Genomic DNA, 18,187 nt, shown 5'->3' on the forward strand with positions numbered 1-18,187 from the left:
TTAAGGGATATATTTATGTATTAGGGATTTATATAAAGAAATATTAATTTTTTTAATTTAAAATCTAAAAAAATAATTAAAGTCTGATATGCTGCGTGCAGTCGTGCACTGTACGATGTGCAGCATATCATGATTCATATATATATATATATATATATAAACGATTTTTTTCAAAACTATAAACTATTGTTTTTTTTTGTGTGTTTAATATGTTTTTATTAAATATGATTAAATTAAGAGTAGACTATACAGAGGTTAATCTATTATATATATATATATATATATATAAAAATAAAATATGATATTAATTTAATATATTTTTTTTGAATGATGATAATTAGTTGGAAAGAAGTTAGTATAGAAGATATCCAATAGGTATAAATATGGAAATGAATATGAAAATGAGAATTGAGGATATAAAATATGATTAATCCGACACATTGTCACTCCTATTGCACACTGCATTAATCAAATTTGAACAAAACATCAACTATCAAGAAAGCTTTACAGAGTTTTTTTACTGAACTGAAAAGATGAAACTGGAATGAACTCTGGCTCGCCATGATCCGAAGTAGATCAAGTGATCAAAAACAAAAGCACAAACTAATTAACCCAAGGCATGGCACTTTTTTGCCCCTGGCTACGGTGCTTCGACAAAAGAGCTTGCAGTTAGTCAGGTATTTATTGGTCAATTCCTGACTACAGCGAATTGTGAATTAAGACGTTGGGTGCAGGGCCACGCGTTCTTCTCACCTCCGGAGACAACCATGGGATGTTAGCTGCGGAGCGACGTGCCATTAGCACCTCCGGATTGAAGAGTTGGGTAACTAGATTAAAAAAAAAAAGTAAAAAACATAGCACTTTCTTTGGCAACTAGAAAAGAAGCCCCCTTGCCGAGAGAAAACCAACCAACAGAGCAAGGAAGAGATACCAAACCATTGCCCAAGCCACGACTTTGCCACCGATCCAAGGTTTCCCCGCATCACAAAAAGAACAGCAAATCGTGCCCTCGATGTCGTTCCCCGCAGTTCGTGATGCCACAGCTCATCTCTGACCAAGGACGGCACACCAATCCGTTAGTCTGGCTAGCTGCGATTCTGTGCAGTGTCCTAGCGATCGCTGTCATCGCCGGCGGGATAGTGGTGTTCGCCATCTACATGATCTACAAGCCCAGAGCGCCTTACATAAAGGTGGCCTACGCGCAACTCAGCAGTCTGGATTACGACCAGTCTGGCCTCCTCGAGATCGAGATGGCCTTGGCTCTGGTAGCGGAGAACGACAACGAGAGGGTCCACACTAGCTTCTCCGACCAGAGCATCCTCCTCCAGTTCCATGGAATCGATGTGGCCGCGCTGCAGGCTGATCCATATGAGGTCGCCAAGAACAGCTCTGTGGATCTGAACTACCTCTTCCAGTCGGGGCCGCTCCCGCTGGACGACAGCGCAATGGAGACCATGGACGTCGCTCTGAAGCGGGGAGTTGTGCCATTCGAGCTCAACGGGCACGCCAGAACAAGATGGAGAGTGGGGGTTTTCCTCTCCCTGAGGTCCTTGGCCCACCTCCATTGCAAACTCCGCTTCTTCTGGCCCAATGGCAGTGCCATCGACTTGGACTGCACCTCCAGAGCCCGCTGATGACACCTGACTTCATATACATTTGGCTATTGCGTAGTAGATTGTTTATTGGATTCAAGAAGGAAAACAAGTAGTACAGAGTAAGGCAAAGAAAATATTATAGATGAATCGTTTTCCACTGCCAAATGATATGATGTTGGACAAGCAATCACCTACAATCGGACCTTAATAGGTACATTTAATGGTAGTACCCTCATCCATAGCACACATCTCTACACTTGATAGAAATCAGATTCTCGTATTCAACAATATAATCTAAAAGAAATAAGGAGACTAGAACATAAAAAGATGAAGACTCCAAATACGATATTCACATGTATAGTAGTAAGTCGCAGAAGCAGCATTTGCACATCCCAAGCATCTAAATTTGTACAAACATTTGCATGATGCTGGACTGGATCCCTTATTTCGAATGTGTACATCTTTTCTGTTCAGACAACTAGTTTGGTGCCAAATATTCTATATCTCCTGGTCTCCCTAGGTTGACTTTTGTCGAGATAATAAGAAGCCAAACAACACCTGAACCACGGTGGATTTCTAGCACAATTTGTTGGTCCATCAGAAGAATCAGGTATACCAAGAAGCTTCTTCATTTTGCTCGCCAACACATCAGAGCTTGGATAGCCATCAAAAAAATTCACCTGATACGCATGTATGAAATAAGAATAACGTAGGTTACAGTCAACTCATGATCTTTATATGGATAATAGGGATGCTAAATGTCCAAATTATGATACTCGAATCAATCATATAACAATGACTACAAATCAATGTGAATAACCAGAAACACTTGGCCAGGCTATACTTGCCGCTTACATAAAGTTCATTCCTTTTTTGGTTGATCAAAATTAGATACAAAGTGATATATTTTATGTAGAACTACATTGAGGAAGATAAAATATTTCTTAGTATGTTTTATGAAGCTGTTTTATTGCGCATAGTTTGTGGTAGAAGCATACGATGATAATTGTATTTGCTTCTTGTTTATTTATCAGTGAAGAATATACTGATAATAACGTTATAAATTTTCAACAGCAACCTATTGGAGCAAAAGTCAGTTCTGTCTCACATGCCACAAGACTTAAAATCAGCATGGAAACATAGAAAGAGGAGTAGACTATAGTTAAAATCATGCCATCCTGTCAATGGTCATTATTAATGTGCAGCATTCAAAGCCTCGATGTCATGGATTTGAACCATCATGCTACCTGAATTCACAGGGAACCTGCTGCCTAAAAAGCACCCTAGCTAGTGCCATGACCAACTCACTCACCTCCCCATTGGCTTTACAGAAGATCAATCTCGGCCACTGTCTGTGAGCACTCTCAGCTGTGATTGGAGTCCCCATTTTTAGCCTCTATCCTCGTTGTGCATGGTCAAGGGAACTTAAGCATGCTGAAGTCAAGCATCTCCACTCATAGCAATGGCAGGCCAGAATGCAAACAGATTTCCGACTATATATCAAAGCTTTCTGGTAGATAAAAAGACACCATAACTTCACCTATAGCTGGATAACCGCTACCGGTATCTTTAACATCATATAGTCCATTCTTATGTTCAAACAAGCATTGCAGAAAAGAAGAATCTGTGCCTACATGGGTCCCATAAGAGGCTGTTCGAGTTTTTCATTGATATTTTGTGCAATGATACTAGTTGAGGACGTTTCAGGATCAAATTCATGCATTCAACTTCAGGGATCAGATTGGATACATATTCCATAACTTCAGGCAGGAGTCAAATTCAGACTTCTAAAATTTTAGGGGTCAATTTGGGATCTTTTTCAAACTTCAGAATCAAACTAGATTTCACACTTTTATATCAACATCACCATTGCCTAAATTCAAATTAATAATGAAATTGAAAGCAAAAGGCATACCCCATCTTCTGCACAAAGGTATGCACGAATTCTTCCTGTGGGATCTTCCAAGGTAAATCTAACACGGTAGCGTCCTGTAACTGGAGAAATAAGATCCTCAGCCTTCCATGGATATGCTGCTACCAATCGAACAATGCACATACACTTGTGTGTCACCTGCATCACATTCATCATGTACATTTCATAATTCAAGTAGATCAAGTCCATATATTTATGTTCTAATATATAATAGAAAAAGTAATACAGTAGAAATTAGACAGCATTAGCAAATTTATTTTGAATGAGACTTTTTTAAATATTCATAGAAGCATTAGCAGGCTCATTGTGAGACCATTTTTTACTCTTAGTAACTATTGTAAATAAAACACTTCCATCTAAAAAATTTGTCTACAAATGAGGTTTATGTTGTGAAGATGAAGATCCTGTCAGCCAAAATAAAAATGTTCTCTTTATTTATTTTTTTTTATGTCTCGTAAAGCTCACTCCAAAAAGCTCTGAAATAAATACGCATCCCTGACTGACTGTCCCTATCAAATGTTTTGTCAATTCAATATTCATAGTTGAGCATTCAGATTCTCAAGCTCTCAGAATAAAGAAGGATTCGACATGAATTTTTTCACCTATCATCTCAAATACAAATTCGAATGTGACAACTGAAAAGTAAAAGCTAAATCAATTGTAAAATAGCTTTAGTTCCCTCAAGCAATGCAAACCAGGAATGCAAATTCTTTAACTACTGTATCCATATAATGAATATAAATTGCACGTATCTATAACAGAAGCTGACACCAAGGCCTATAGTCCATATTTTGTTTAGTATTACATTAGCAAGAAGGGCATCACTGTGACATTGTTATTCTTGTAAGTTACACAGGCTTGTAATTCAGTTGATACAACCCTTTTTGATTCCACTCCTTTTTTACTCCACCACACCTACCACATCCAAGTCGGTAGTTGAGATACTTCCTATCCCAATTACGTTGTCCATTCCATCATCTTCTACTACAACTTAGCCAACACAAGAATCCCAACCAATATGGACCTCTAGTAGATGACCCAACCAATATATATATCTAGGTCATTAAGAGGACCCCCCATGGATTGGCACGTACCTGTATGGGTGTTTGCTCCAATAGGTCTTGAGGTCAATTCCTAGCGGATAAAAAATGCCTCGTTGGGTGTCTGACCCCCCCCCCCCCAATGCAAAAAGATCGTTGTGCTAAGACAAAATGTCACCCGTGATTTACCTATCTATATCTTGTTGTGGAGCGGATGATACTGAGTCATTTGGGGTGAACGATATCACCTTTTGCTTCAATAGGTCGTTAAGAGGTAGCTCTAAGGATTGCTAGATACCTAAACGCCACACTAGGATCTCTTTTATTATAACTTAATGCATTCACAACAGTGCCTAATTGAGATTGGGAGATTCTCTCCTAGATTACCACATTAGGTTTTTGTATTCTTTTAGGAGGAATCCTTATATTTTAGGAAAAAAATGTAGTGGCCAAATCAATTAATAAAGGTAATAACTTTGTCGAGCTTATTTGTGTCTCAATCATCTAATGCATGGCTTGCGTATCTTGTCGTGGAGCGGATGATACTGAGTCGTTTGGAGTGAGGGATATTACCTTTTGCTTCAATAGGTCATTAAAAGGCAGCTCTAAGGATTGCTAGATACCTAAACACCACACTAGGATCTCTTTTATTATAACTTCATGCATTCACAACAGTGCCTGATTGAGATTAGGAGTTCTCTCCCAGATTACCACATTAGGTTTTTGTATTCATTTAGGAGGAGTCCTTATATTTTAGGAAAAAAATGTAGTGGCCAGATCAATTATATTTGTGGCTCAATCACCTAATGCATGGGTTGCATATCAATCTTACCAAACCAAATGCTAATTACATTATGATAATCAAGATACCATGAACATTGCTTCCATATCCAACACTAGTTTCATGAGAGGACAAACCCAAACAAATAGTCCCTTTGACATAGAGGAAGTGCAACCTCAGAATATTGTTATATCATTCTTTTTAATTTGAAGGATCACTTGCCATATTTGTTAATTAAGGCTTTGGAGATCTTGAACATATTTATAATCAGCTGAGGTTCTATAATATTAGCCATCTTGAGGGAAAGCGTTGAGATGTGGTTGTAATAGGGTAATACACAAAGATTGTAAGTAAACATCCATCATCTAAAAGATATATAGGTAGCCAGCCCTACCTAGAAGTGATGATAATCTTTCACCAAGAAAAGGCAGCCCGGTGCATGAAGCTCCCGCCATGCGGGGTCCCGGGGAAGGATCCATTGTACGCAGCCTTATCCTGCTTTTTGCAAGAGGATGTTTCCAGGATTCGAACTCGTGACCTTTTGGTCATATGGCAATAACTTTACCGTTACGCCAAGGCTCCCCTTCACAAATTATATGTGCAAATTTGAAAAGACCAAAATCTACAAGATCCTACCAAGTGTTAAGCAGCTACAAATAAATAAAAAATAAGAATGCATAGCATATGTCTATATGTCTAATGCACAAAAAGTGAATTATCCATTAAAATATAATAGAAGGAAAAAAAGAAAGATAAGGGGCACTAATACATTAACATCAACTGGCTTCCATGTACCTTTAGGTTTAAAGAATTAAACCAAATGTGATTAGGGTCTTAGGGAAGTAAGGTGTGTATCTTACCCTTCCCAAGCAACTCAATGAAAAGATCTTTGGAACTTACAACAAGTCAATATATTGTGTGAACTAAAGATCACAACATCCTAGTTAACATCAACAAAATTTTTCCAACAAAGAACCAAAACCAGCAAAAACTTTCAAATTAAGAAACAATTTAACCTCTGGATAAGCAATTGAATGTCTCAAAGTTATACATGCCACGTCATCACAGTCCACCACTGAAATGACATCAAAGATGAAAAATAGTTAGTAATTATATGCCAAGAATAAACCAAAGTGAGTAGAACTATAGCATTATTAAAAAAAAGTGAAATATTTTCGACAACAGTAGGACTCAAAAAACTTAAAATGGAAAAGAAAGATTTGTCTTATTAACATGGAACTAACAGCTAACTACCTCCTAGTGAATTCTTACTTGCAAAATATTCATGTTCATCCATTTTGATTATTCCATCATTTCTTTTCTTATTACTGAAATCACATTTAATATATTCAATTTTAATTTTATTTAAAATCATTTGGAAAATTAGGAGATTCTGATTTCATAAAATAGGAATTAATATTTGAAAATCAAGAGATAATCTTTGAGATAATGATTGCATAAAATCAAAAAAGTATTTTGGGAAATCAGGAAATAATTAATTTTAGTAATTTTCATTTCTTATGTTTCCTTTCTTTTATTTGTTCCTATTTCAGCACTTTGTATCTTCTATTTATTGATGTAATGTCTAGTTGAAAAAGAATAATAAAACATTACTCTTCTTCTAATTTTTTTTTCCTTAATCTTCTCGGTTTTCTTCATGGTATCAAAGCCCTAGGTTCGATCTAGGGTTTGTTTTTTTTCCATGGCAAATCAACATCTATGGAAGACTGCCTTAACCGGCACCACGAGTAGAGATTCAATGGTGTGGAGAAGAAATGATTGTCAACTCAAATTTAAACCCATCGTATCTTTCAATGGTTCGACGAATGTATTCTCTAATTCACTTCAAGTTAATATTCAGCGTCTCAACAAGAAGAACTACCCAAAATGGTCAGACACCTGGTTTTAGAAGGGAAAGGTAAACTTGGATATGTTACAGGAGAAGTGATAAAACCAAAGACCCAGATTTAAAGGCTGGAAATCTAAAAATTCGCTCCTTATCATATGGTTAGTCAAATTCCATGGAGCCCCCTATCGGAAAGTCATTTATATTCCTACCTACAGCCAAAGAGGTGTGGGAGGCAGCTAGACACATTTATTCAGATTTGGCGAACTCTTCGCAAATTTTTAGCCTAAATCAAGGCTATGGCAAGCAAAGCAAAGGGAACGTGATGTGACTTACTAGTTACTACTACAATGAATTGATGACATTGTGGTAAGAACTAGATATATGTTATGATAATATTTGGAATTGTATTGATGATAGTGTTCATTTGATGAAACGACAAGAGAATGATTGGGTGTTAATTTTCTTGGCGAGACTAAAAAAAGATCTAGATGAAGTAAGGGGTCGAATCTTGGGAAAGACACCTCTATCAACAATCCGTGAAGTATTTTCAAAAGTTCGAAGAGAAGAAGCTCGACAAATGGTTATGCTTAACAAATATATCTAAGTCAATACTAATTAAGTTTGCAAAGCTCTGCCCTTGTTACTAAAGGTTTTCAAGAGGAAGCAAAGAAAGATGGCAAAAGTTTTGGAAAATCATGGTTCGACCATTGTAAACGCCCGTGGCACACGCAGAAAACATGTTGGAAAATCCATGGGAAGCCCAAATATTGGAAAAAAAAAAGAACTAATGGTGAAGGTCGTGCACTTCAGACTATTATCTCATATCAAGAGGGGCACTCTATTCCTAGTGTACTTCACCAAGGAACAAATAGACGAACTGTATAAACTTCTTGAATATCAGAAAAATCATTCTTGTTCAATAGCTCAAAAAGGTAATTGCATGACAATAACTTGTTGGATCAATACGCATATGAGAGGAGGATGAATCACGTATTTTTCAAAAACTTATTTTCTCGTTTTTAAAATCGCGAGTGCGAACGCAGCGGAAAGTAGATAAGAAATCGAAAACAAAAACCACAAGAAATCACAGTCGATTTACTTGGTTCGGAACCTTCGGTGACTCCTACTCTAAGACTCAGGTCCCGCGGATCTACCCATGGGTAATCGAGTACAAAAAGGGGGAATCGAGTAAAAAAAGATTAGAACAAGTGCAACACACTGCACTTATCCTTTTGTAGAAATTAAGTACACAGACAAAATTCGTTACCGACACTTAAGGATTGAAATGAGAGCGTTCGTGTGTCGTTGTCGGTCTACCGGCCGCGATCGGAAGTCCTCGGAATAGTTTTCGGACGCAATAGCTTTGCAGTAGAGTCGTAGCAGAAGCATGGAGCAGTCAGAAGCTCAAACGGATGCGCAGTAGCTCATATATCAGTGTTCTATCAAGGCGCCTTCCATAGCTGTTGAAGGCGCCTTTAACCTGGTAAATTTGATCCCGAGTAGCCCGGCACTTATCCGAGACTGCGTCCAAAATTTGTCCTCCAGAAGGCGCCTTCCATAGCCATAGAAGGCGCCTTCCATAGCCATAGAAGGCGCCTTCTATGAACAGTATGAAGGCGCCTTCACTGCTTGAAGGTGCCTTCAGACACAGTTCATCCAAAGGCAAATTTTCTCCTTTGTCCTGCAAAACAAAATTAGTCCAAATCACCTGCAGCACAAGTATTAGGACAATAATAATAATTAATAATAAAGAATAGTAATTAATTTCTGTCCTCCCAGAACCAGGAACTAGTCAAGGTCTTAGTTTAGGGATCCCAAATGGACTAAACTGGACCGATGCTTACTGTCCCTCAACCGGGACGCCTCCTCACAAAGTCACTCTACTCCAGTGACTTACCTTAACTTACCAACTTACCAGAGGTCAGCCCATCAACCTATCTGGACTTCATGCCAGCTATCCGGTCGACTCGTTGACCTAACTGGACTTCTCGCCAGATATCTGGTCAGTCCGTCGACCTATCTGGACTTCGTATTAGCTATCCGGTTGGCCTGTTGACCTAGCTAGATTTCCTGCCAGATATCCAGTCAGCTCGTCGACCTGTTTGGACTTCTCCTGCACACTTAATCAAATGGTTAGATCACAACAAAACCTAACGTAACTTACTTGTCATTCATAAAAAACCTGAGTTAGACCGTTAGTGCAAACTCCACCAACACAACCTTCCTTAGTGTCAATTCTAATCGGCCTAGATCATTGATTCAGGTGCAACTGATCATATGACAGGAATGTCAAACCTTGTCTCTTCATATAAACCTTGTGCAGGTAACCAAAAAATTAATATTGCAGATGGCTCTCTTTTAGCCATTGTAGGAAAAGATTCTACTGTAGTATCACCTATGCCTATCACCTAATCTTTCACCTGCTACTACAATTTTTTTTATTTTCTTTCTTAATTCTTACACTCCAGGTCAAAAAAAAATGCTAATGACCAATACAACATTTAGGTACACAACAATCATACAAAGTCTCTATTTATTACCCAGTTTTTGACACATGACAACCTAGTTGCTCAAGGATAATCACAACCATTTCTTTGATGTTCTCTTTCATAATTCTAACACTAACTCAACAAGTATTAATGACTATACAACTTTTAGGCACACATCAATCACATAAAGCCCCTCCTCCCTCTTCCACTTAATGAAAATAATGTTAAATCAGTAACCACAACAGAAGGAAAAAAAAAACATTCAATATATATACAACACAAAGCCAAGCAATATGAGGACACACATTTGTTGATCATAAATAGAAAAACTTCTGATGCTGTCACCTGTAATTCGAGAAGGTATAGAAAAGCTCATAGGATATCTTCTCATTGTAATTACATTGCGATCATCATAATTCCTATTTTAATAAATAAATATCGAAATCAATCAACTTGGCCCATGAAAGAACAGGCAGAATATAGCAAAGATGAGTGATTACTTTAAACGGTATTGTACAACCGATTCTTCATCAGAAACAAGGATGATTTTACTAGAAGGTGTCAGCATGCCGTACAACATTCCGCAATGAAGTTCACAAAACATATTCTGCAACTTGACCCACTGACCACCGCCATATAGATCCGAGATCATTTTGAAATGCTTACCAGCAAATACCCACACAACTGAGCCCATCAAAGGAAACGTGCAAAATTTCTCTGCTGGAGGAAGGAACTCTCCCGCATGTAAAGGACATGGATTCTCCCCTTCAAGATCAAGACTGTTGAACCCATTAGAGGAAAAACAATATTCAAATCACTCAAAAAATGACAGGATATTTTATACACAAATACCCCAACTAAAGTGTTGGATCTATCATATCCTTTAAAGCCTTAGTAACTAGCAATTGCCAATGACCTTCCCATAAATACAGATATTCTCTGGTAAATTTTTATGCAAATGTTAATTAGAAACTAGGTAGTAAAGCTATAACATCATCAAAAAGTTGAAGAAGAATGTTATGGAGGAGATAAGGAGGCTAGGGAAGGCCAGGGGATACAATTGGGAGGAACAAGAAGGAGAATGCCAGAGTTTCTCTTTAAGACTGTTATACTGCTATAGATGAGGGTAAGACAAGAAAGTGGGCATAGAGAAATAACAATAGAATGACAAAAGATAGACGTCTAATTGAGCTTTTGACAGGTTCAATGTGTACTTGTGATCAGTAAGAACTGACATAGTGGGTACAATGGACAATGCAAGAGAATATAAGTTGGTTATACTAACTTGTAAAGTTAGACATAGATGCTGAAAAATTATAAAACTACTTAAGTGTCGCCAAAATAGACAGTCCTATTCAAACATTTGAATTTATCATCTCAACTAGCTGATAGCAACAGATTAAGATAATTCACTACATAAATAGTTAATGAGCAATCACAAACTGTGACATTAACAGCATTAGATGCAGTAGGCACTGGATCAAGTAGGGAGAAAATGCATACTCAGCTTCTATATTTGCTGTACGAGTATCAGTTCCATCCCACACAAAGAGCAAACAATCCTCTTCAGAAGTTATGGAAACATGAAGAACCTTTTCAAAGAAAAATGTAAGAATTTTTGTGTCACTTCCATCTGAGTGCGAACATTTTGCAAGAAACCAACTCACCTTGCAAACTAGATCAAATGGACATCCTGTCTTAAGATGACATATTGGAAACAACTGGTCTTTTCTCACTAGTTGACGAACACTTGAGAAATTAGAGCCAAAAAAATTGAAGAAACAAGGAAGAATCAAACCATAAAAGCAGAGTTAAATAAAAAGAAGAATGAACAAACCACGAATCAGAGATGATCTTCAAAACACCATAAACAGAGTCATTGAGTATGCTGAAAAATAAAGAGGAAACTGTTAGACATATACCTGCCTCAGGTGCATTATGAAGTAGCCATGCATTAATTTTTGATAAAAGATCATCGTCATGTTCAGTAGCTTGATAGTTCACTGATTTTTGATAATTATGGAAACCCTCTATTGGGTTCCCTTCAAATAAGGCAAAGGAAGAGATCTTCTTGTTATAAACACCGTGTGCAATTCCTTTGTACAGCTTCACCTGAACAATATGTAACAACAAAAGTATGTTCAGAATTTCTAGGCATATCAATGCATATTAAAGAAAACAAAGACTAAAAATGTTGTTAGAAAAGAACTTAGAGAGGCATTGTAAGAAACAACTAAAAGATGACTTCATATTTCCTCAAGTGGGGATCTCATCAATTATAGCGGGTGAGGATGCAGGTGCATGTAGTTGACACTAACAATTGGCCATATGAATTATGCTTTATATACATACCATACAAAATAGCATGAGCTCAAAAGGACAACTAAATATAAGTAGAACATAACAGCAGCAAGCACTTCAATACCAAGAAAACCTATTTGAAGTGGCAGAGAGATTTCAGAAAACATAAAGATAGTGCATAAACTTCGATATGGGGTGAAACAAGTTAAACTTCATATTGAGTATCCATACAGGCACTCCTGGAAAGTAGGGATTGGTGAAATAAACAAGTGGATCTTTCGGTTATGCACCATTGCCAAACTAATTTAAAAAGATTAATATAGATGCATAATTGATATATTGCAGACATCATTGCAACACAACATCTAAAAAGAGTTGCAAAAGGTAGCATAAGAAAGAAATTATGGTAGTTGCATTTTCAATGTCCTTCAATGTTTGAACATATAAAGTTACAAATGAGGATAAATATGTAGCACTAGATGAGACGAACTGAATGTTTATATCTTATTTTTCTAAACGGATCATCATCATGGCAACAAGATGGAGAAAATTGAAAATTTTGGTATATGATATGAGTTGACATCATAGATAATGTTGATGACAACAATATCTACCTCAAGTTGATGAATGCTAATTATGTCACCAATTGATCTGACACAAGGTAACCTTGTAGGAACTACAGCGAAGAAGTTCACAGAAAATCCAAACTCTGAATAACTGTCGTCGATTATCTTCAGTGTAGTAGAAAAGTCTAGAAAGCACAAAAGAAATGACAGGTAAAATGCATTCACTCTGCAATTTAACACTAGAAAATAGTTCATCATAAATTTAAAAATTGCATCATATCTTAACCAATTAATCATAGGGGAGTTGTAAAGCATCAATGAGACAGCACCTGCGCATATCCGATCTTAACAAATGCATTCACCTGTTCCTTTGGTCTTCTTTCCTTCGCTGATGGAGGAGACAGCACCCATGAGATTAACCCGCGCGCCGACGGACAACTGCGCATCTCCGATCTGGCTGTAAAAGTAATCCTCCGAGGCATCCATCTTACCACCCATCGCGTCCCTGAAACACATGACACCCAGTCCAACCAAAACGCTCAACGACTCACACCACTCGTCAACTTGAAAAATGCTAACACTGTCCCGGTGCTCCACAGGAAGAAAACCATTCCAGAATCCAAACCCTCACAAAGAAATTACCAGATCGACGAGAATGCTTTATTGGTTGCACGATTCGTCGAACCCTAGCCGTTGGCGAGCGCAGCAGCCGGGATCTGCCGACGAAGGTCAAGTAGCGAAAAAGCAGAGCACGCGAACTCTGGGGTCGGTCGAGCCCATTTTAACTGATTTAAAATTACTAGAAATTATTTTTTTTAAAAAAAACAAAAATATGTTTATTGTTTTATTTAAAATGATAATTCTATTAAATATTGTTAGAAACCTTTGACAATAAACGCGAGCCCATTGTGATTTGTGGACGTGACACAGGAGAGGAAGGAAGGAGTAGAGATGGCAATGGCCGGGGCGGGAGCAGATTTGTCATCCCTATCCTTACTCCATCTTTATTTTTTTTTTTTTGATTCGGAGATTCCTCAAATCCGAACCCACGAGATCAAATCCCTATTCTATCTCATCCCCAAATTTTATTATTATTATTATTATTATTATTATTAATGATAATATTAATATCAATATTAATAATACTATTATTAATAATATTTTCAAAATTTTTAATATTAATATTAACATTATTATTATTATTTTTAAAAAAATCTTATTATTATTTTTTATTATTAATAATAATAATATTCGATGTGGGTTCGAGGATGGAAATAGTATTCTCATATCCGTCCCAAACTCGATTCATCCTCGAAAAAATCAAGGATCTCCATTCGTGTTTCGGATTTTTTCCGTAGGATCCCGAACCCGCGAAAAAAATTGTCATCACTAGGAAGGAGCTCCCTCTCTATGTAGGAAGCCGCATATTTTTTTAAATTTTTAATTAAAACAATTGTTTTAATTTAAATTTAAAAAGTTAATAAATTTTTTTATTTTAGATTTTTTTTTTCAAATAATGTAATTTATTTTTTAATTATTAATATTATATAATAGTAATTTATGAATTTAAATTTTATTTATATATAAAGTAAAATATAATTAAAAAAAGTATGAAACTAATTAAAATAATATATATATTTTTTATCATCAAACTTATTACGGACGAAAATTATTCGTCTCAAATTTTCATCTTTAAATTATTATTTTTTTTATAGTATAAGTTCGTTAAGGTTTTTTCAAGAGAGATATATGAAATTTTTTACATAAATATAACAATCAAAAACTCACGAAGAGTGAACTCGTTTTGGCGTATCGTAAGGACCGTATGTGATTCAGCCAAGTCCAGCGAGGAATCAAGTACAAATGTCAGCATTCAGCCATAGTTACTACAGAAAAGGAGAATAGATGATCACTATCCGATAACAGTTCTATATCATCATCATTCACGCAGGTGCGGGAAGAGAGACGTGAAAGCAAAGTGTTGATGATTAAAAAAAGTTTAAAATTTTTTCCAATGTATTCACTATCTGTCGTTTCCTAATTTAACTTTTCTGTATTAATCATGCGGGATTAATTGACGGGCACTGGAATGAACATTTTATCAGCACAACAGAAGAGAAACACTAAAAAAAATTTTAAAAGGCGTTTTTTTGAAAATTGAAATCATTCCCTTTTTATTTATCATTAAAATAATATCTCACTATGTATTTTTATTTTCAAAAAATATCTGTACTTTATGAGATCATAACTGATAATAACTACGGTACATTTTACCCGTTATATTTAAATTTTTTTCTAAATAAGATGTAGAGTCATAGAATAAATTTATATGAATCAATAGTCTCGATATTACTTCTTTGATATTTTTTTATAATATGGGCATTCCATATTAATATTATATTATATTAGTTTAAATAAGGTTCTGGGGTGCGATCGTACCCCTGAAATTCAAGTAAAATATTAATACGGTGGGGAAAAAAATATATAGTTATAAATTGGAAAACTTTCTTATCTTTTTAGCAAAAAATTTCAATTAAAACCCTTTCAACCTAACACATTTTCTTCTTTTCTCAAGTCAATTTTTTTTTATCCATTTTTCTTCTTCCTCTAATCCTATACTTTTATTTTCCTCTTTTCATTTTTCTTCTTCCTATAATTTTTTTCATATTCTTTTTTCTAACTTTAATTTTACCCACAAAATCTTCCGCGACATGTCGCTGTCGTTATAGCCCAAGTCACTATCACCGGACAACGATTACTACCATCGTCATTGTCATTTGTTGCATGGTCGTTGTCTTCACTTGGCTAATGTCATCGCTTCACCCATGCTCTATAAAAAAAAATACCTTTTAATTGAGGTGAAGTTTACTTAATTGATTCTTTCACTTAGTCGACACTATTATTTGTTGTCAGCATCACCGTCATCGTTAGTCGACACCATTATTTGTTGTCAGCATCACCGTCATCGTTAGTCGACACCATTATTGGTTGTCAGCATCACCGTCATCGTTCGCCGACTCCGTCGCTTTACCCCTCCTGAATGAAAATCCTATCTACGCCGCTATATATATATATATAAATATAATTTTATAATAACTATATGGTTTTATAGTTCCTATAATATTATCGAAAATAAAAATATTTTTTAAAATAAAAAATTGAGATGGAATATAGTATTATTTGATAATAATTAAAAAAAAAACTATCTCTTTAAGCATACAAACAAAATAGGACACCTTTTTTATATTTTACCCAAAGAGAAAAAAAGAGGCAATAGCTAACAAATTCGTTAAGTCTAACAGTTAAAATCATGCATTTCTAGTACATACCAATCATGAGCACCTGGCATTAAAGCTATAGACAACATCCATCCAACTCTAGTTTATTCATGCAATAATTCTTCGCCAAATACACAATACTAAATCTTCTTATTTTGAGGGATATCTCGGAGAGTTCGATTCGCCAAATATGAAACTCTATACAATCGGTGGAAAGAAGATTGACACTCGGCATTTTTTGCAGGGAAATATACAAACATCTCTCTCTATGTCGATCGAGGATCTCTTACTAGCTAGGCCTTTCCCTCAGTGCTCGGTGAAGCCTGTGAAGAAAAATAACTCTTCAGAGTTTCTGTATTATAATAAGTAACAATTTTATTCAACTATAGTCGCGATCTATTTGATACTAACACCAATTGAAGTGACGAAGTTGCAGACTGCACATTTCACTGATCTTGCTCCATACTGATACATGAGCAGCATATGGCAGTTCCCACAATTCACATGAGCTACCTGATTTGCTGTCACCAAGCATTTTTGGCTATGATATTTAAGATGGCTGATTCTAAGCTCAAAGAATGGCAGACATATCCTAATTATGTATCTCATATTGCTTACCTTCCAGAGCCAAATTGACTGTGTGACAACAAGAGCACTGGACACTACTGGCTCCCCTTATATACATCAACAGAGTGTGGCAACCTCCACAAATCAGCTGTGCCATTTCTGTTCCTGCATAGAAATTAAATCCTCTAAATTCAATTCAAAGTTGGTAAAGGATTTGCTAAAGAAAAGTTACCGAGAGTTGGAACGGTGGTTGTCACTGCACTGCAAACGGCACAACATACTGACGTTGCCCCTACTGGATAGAGAAGCAGATTTCGGCAGCCCGAACAAACAAGTTGGCTCTGAGCACCTGAAGACCCAAAAATGAGATTTCAGAAACTCTAAATGTCTGAAAACCTTCCTAGCAAAACAAGTTGGAATTCCAAACGATCGTGCATGCATAATTCGATTAACATATTCAGACAAGTTCAGATTGCAGGGGCAAAAAGGTACCACTTGAGGGTGGTGCAGTAGGAAGTGTCGAGGGATAAGGAGCGAGAGGGACTGGCATTGCCGAATTGCTCGCGGAGCAAAGGTTTAACTTCAAGCAGAGAACTGAATCCCCCAATCAGCTAATCTTTAAACTTCTGAAGGAGGAGGAAATAGAAAAAATACAAAGATAAGGAAGAGAATAGTTGAATCACACTGTAGGTTCCCTTATCTATCTGTATGCTTTTTTTTTTTCCAAGTGCGGTGACAAGTCGGGAGAGATACCGATGTGGTGGTGGGAGTGGGTGAGACTGAGCATTCTGGCGACTGATGGTGAGAAATCGAGATCATGGCGCTGCCTTTTCGTCGCTCCTGCCGCTTGTAGTACGAGAAGGCACTGATTGCTTCTTGATGACCTTTGCGCTTTGCGGTGCCCAGCGCCATGCGCGTGAGCTTCCCGCGTCGACGAGCTTGTGGTGGAGGAACCTCCGCGTGAACCAGGCGATCACTTTCACACGCCGTTTAATTATCTTTAACTGGGGCATTCAATTAGCAGAAAAAACTAACGAGATGAGTCGTGAGGGGATCAGCTTGTAATCGTAGGCCACAACCGCATTCAATTAATTCCTTCCCTGATCTCTAAACTTGATGGCGATTTTATGAATCGGGTTGAGGGTGATGCGAGATTTAATTATAAATAAACGGATAAAAACACCATCCTCCCAATCCAGTACCAAATTTTGATTCACGTAAACAGGGAAATGATAGAGGACAAATGCGCAACCTCCTTTGCCACGATATCTTCTGTCGATAAACCAAATAATCTCAGACGCAGACGTAAACTTGTTTTTTTGTGTGTTTGGGAGGCTCAAGTCTTTCTCAGTACTGACCACGATTCACAAGAAATACAGAAAGGCGATAATCCGTGCTAATTAATGGCACAAAACAAATGTGCATTCAATCAAGTATCTGTGTTTGTGACCCGGGCTATAGTGCAGCGATAAAGTCTCAAAGACATTTTTAGTTACGCGTTCTGTAGAGTATTTTTATCTGGTGGAATGATAAAAGAAACTTAAGTCAAATTGAAGTAGTCATTCCTAATGCTAGTAAAACAGACGGGCTATGTTATGTTTGTGACAAGTCGAGGTGGAAAGTTGGAAAGATATATATTTTTTAATCTAAGTTATTCAATCCGTAAAATTTAAACCCAGAGTAACGAAAGTCCCTTTCCATCTCTTAACCATCCCACCTTAGTCCCGGGGGCAACTGGGAAAGGTATTTGATCCATCAATTTATGGGTTTTGTCACAGAGCGCATTGG

General features: G+C 36.8%; 3 protein-coding genes across 4 annotated transcripts; 1 reads left to right on the forward strand and 2 right to left on the reverse strand.

Moving 5' to 3' along the window:
- The first annotated feature begins 1,034 nt into the window (after window positions 1-1,034).
- Window positions 1,035-1,634, forward strand: LOC122033254. Its single transcript, XM_042592315.1, has one exon. It carries the CDS (start codon window positions 1,035-1,037, stop codon window positions 1,632-1,634), a length of 600 nt encoding a protein of 199 aa, XP_042448249.1.
- Window positions 1,635-1,915: 281 nt separating this feature from the next.
- Window positions 1,916-13,338, reverse strand: LOC122052811 (protection of telomeres protein 1a-like). The gene is made up of 11 exons (XM_042614524.1): window positions 13,197-13,338; window positions 12,917-13,059; window positions 12,603-12,739; window positions 11,610-11,799; window positions 11,355-11,422; window positions 11,191-11,279; window positions 10,188-10,466; window positions 10,033-10,106; window positions 6,366-6,424; window positions 3,511-3,666; window positions 1,916-2,275 (listed from the first exon to the last, which is right to left on the reverse strand). The coding sequence occupies exons 2-11, from the start codon at window positions 13,050-13,052 to the stop codon at window positions 2,066-2,068; spliced, it is 1,398 nt and encodes a 465-aa protein (XP_042470458.1). The 5' UTR covers window positions 13,053-13,059; window positions 13,197-13,338; the 3' UTR covers window positions 1,916-2,065.
- Window positions 13,339-15,828: 2,490 nt separating this feature from the next.
- Window positions 15,829-17,487, reverse strand: LOC122046751 (protein LSD1-like). 2 transcript variants are annotated; one of them, XM_042607722.1, is made up of 6 exons: window positions 17,153-17,487; window positions 16,892-17,025; window positions 16,632-16,748; window positions 16,451-16,558; window positions 16,244-16,353; window positions 15,829-16,155 (listed from the first exon to the last, which is right to left on the reverse strand). In XM_042607722.1, exons 2-6 carry the CDS (start codon window positions 16,947-16,949, stop codon window positions 16,126-16,128), a joined length of 423 nt encoding a protein of 140 aa, XP_042463656.1. In that variant the 5' UTR covers window positions 16,950-17,025; window positions 17,153-17,487; the 3' UTR covers window positions 15,829-16,125. The 2 variants fall into 2 exon arrangements, with proteins under 2 accessions (XP_042463656.1, XP_042463576.1); XM_042607642.1 differs by having other exon boundaries at window positions 16,451-16,564; window positions 17,153-17,476.
- Between the last annotated feature and the right edge of the window lie 700 nt (window positions 17,488-18,187).

The sequence above is a fragment of the Zingiber officinale genome, chromosome 1B, assembly GCF_018446385.1.
Source record: "Zingiber officinale cultivar Zhangliang chromosome 1B, Zo_v1.1, whole genome shotgun sequence".
Lineage (NCBI taxonomy): Eukaryota > Viridiplantae > Streptophyta > Magnoliopsida > Zingiberales > Zingiberaceae > Zingiber > Zingiber officinale.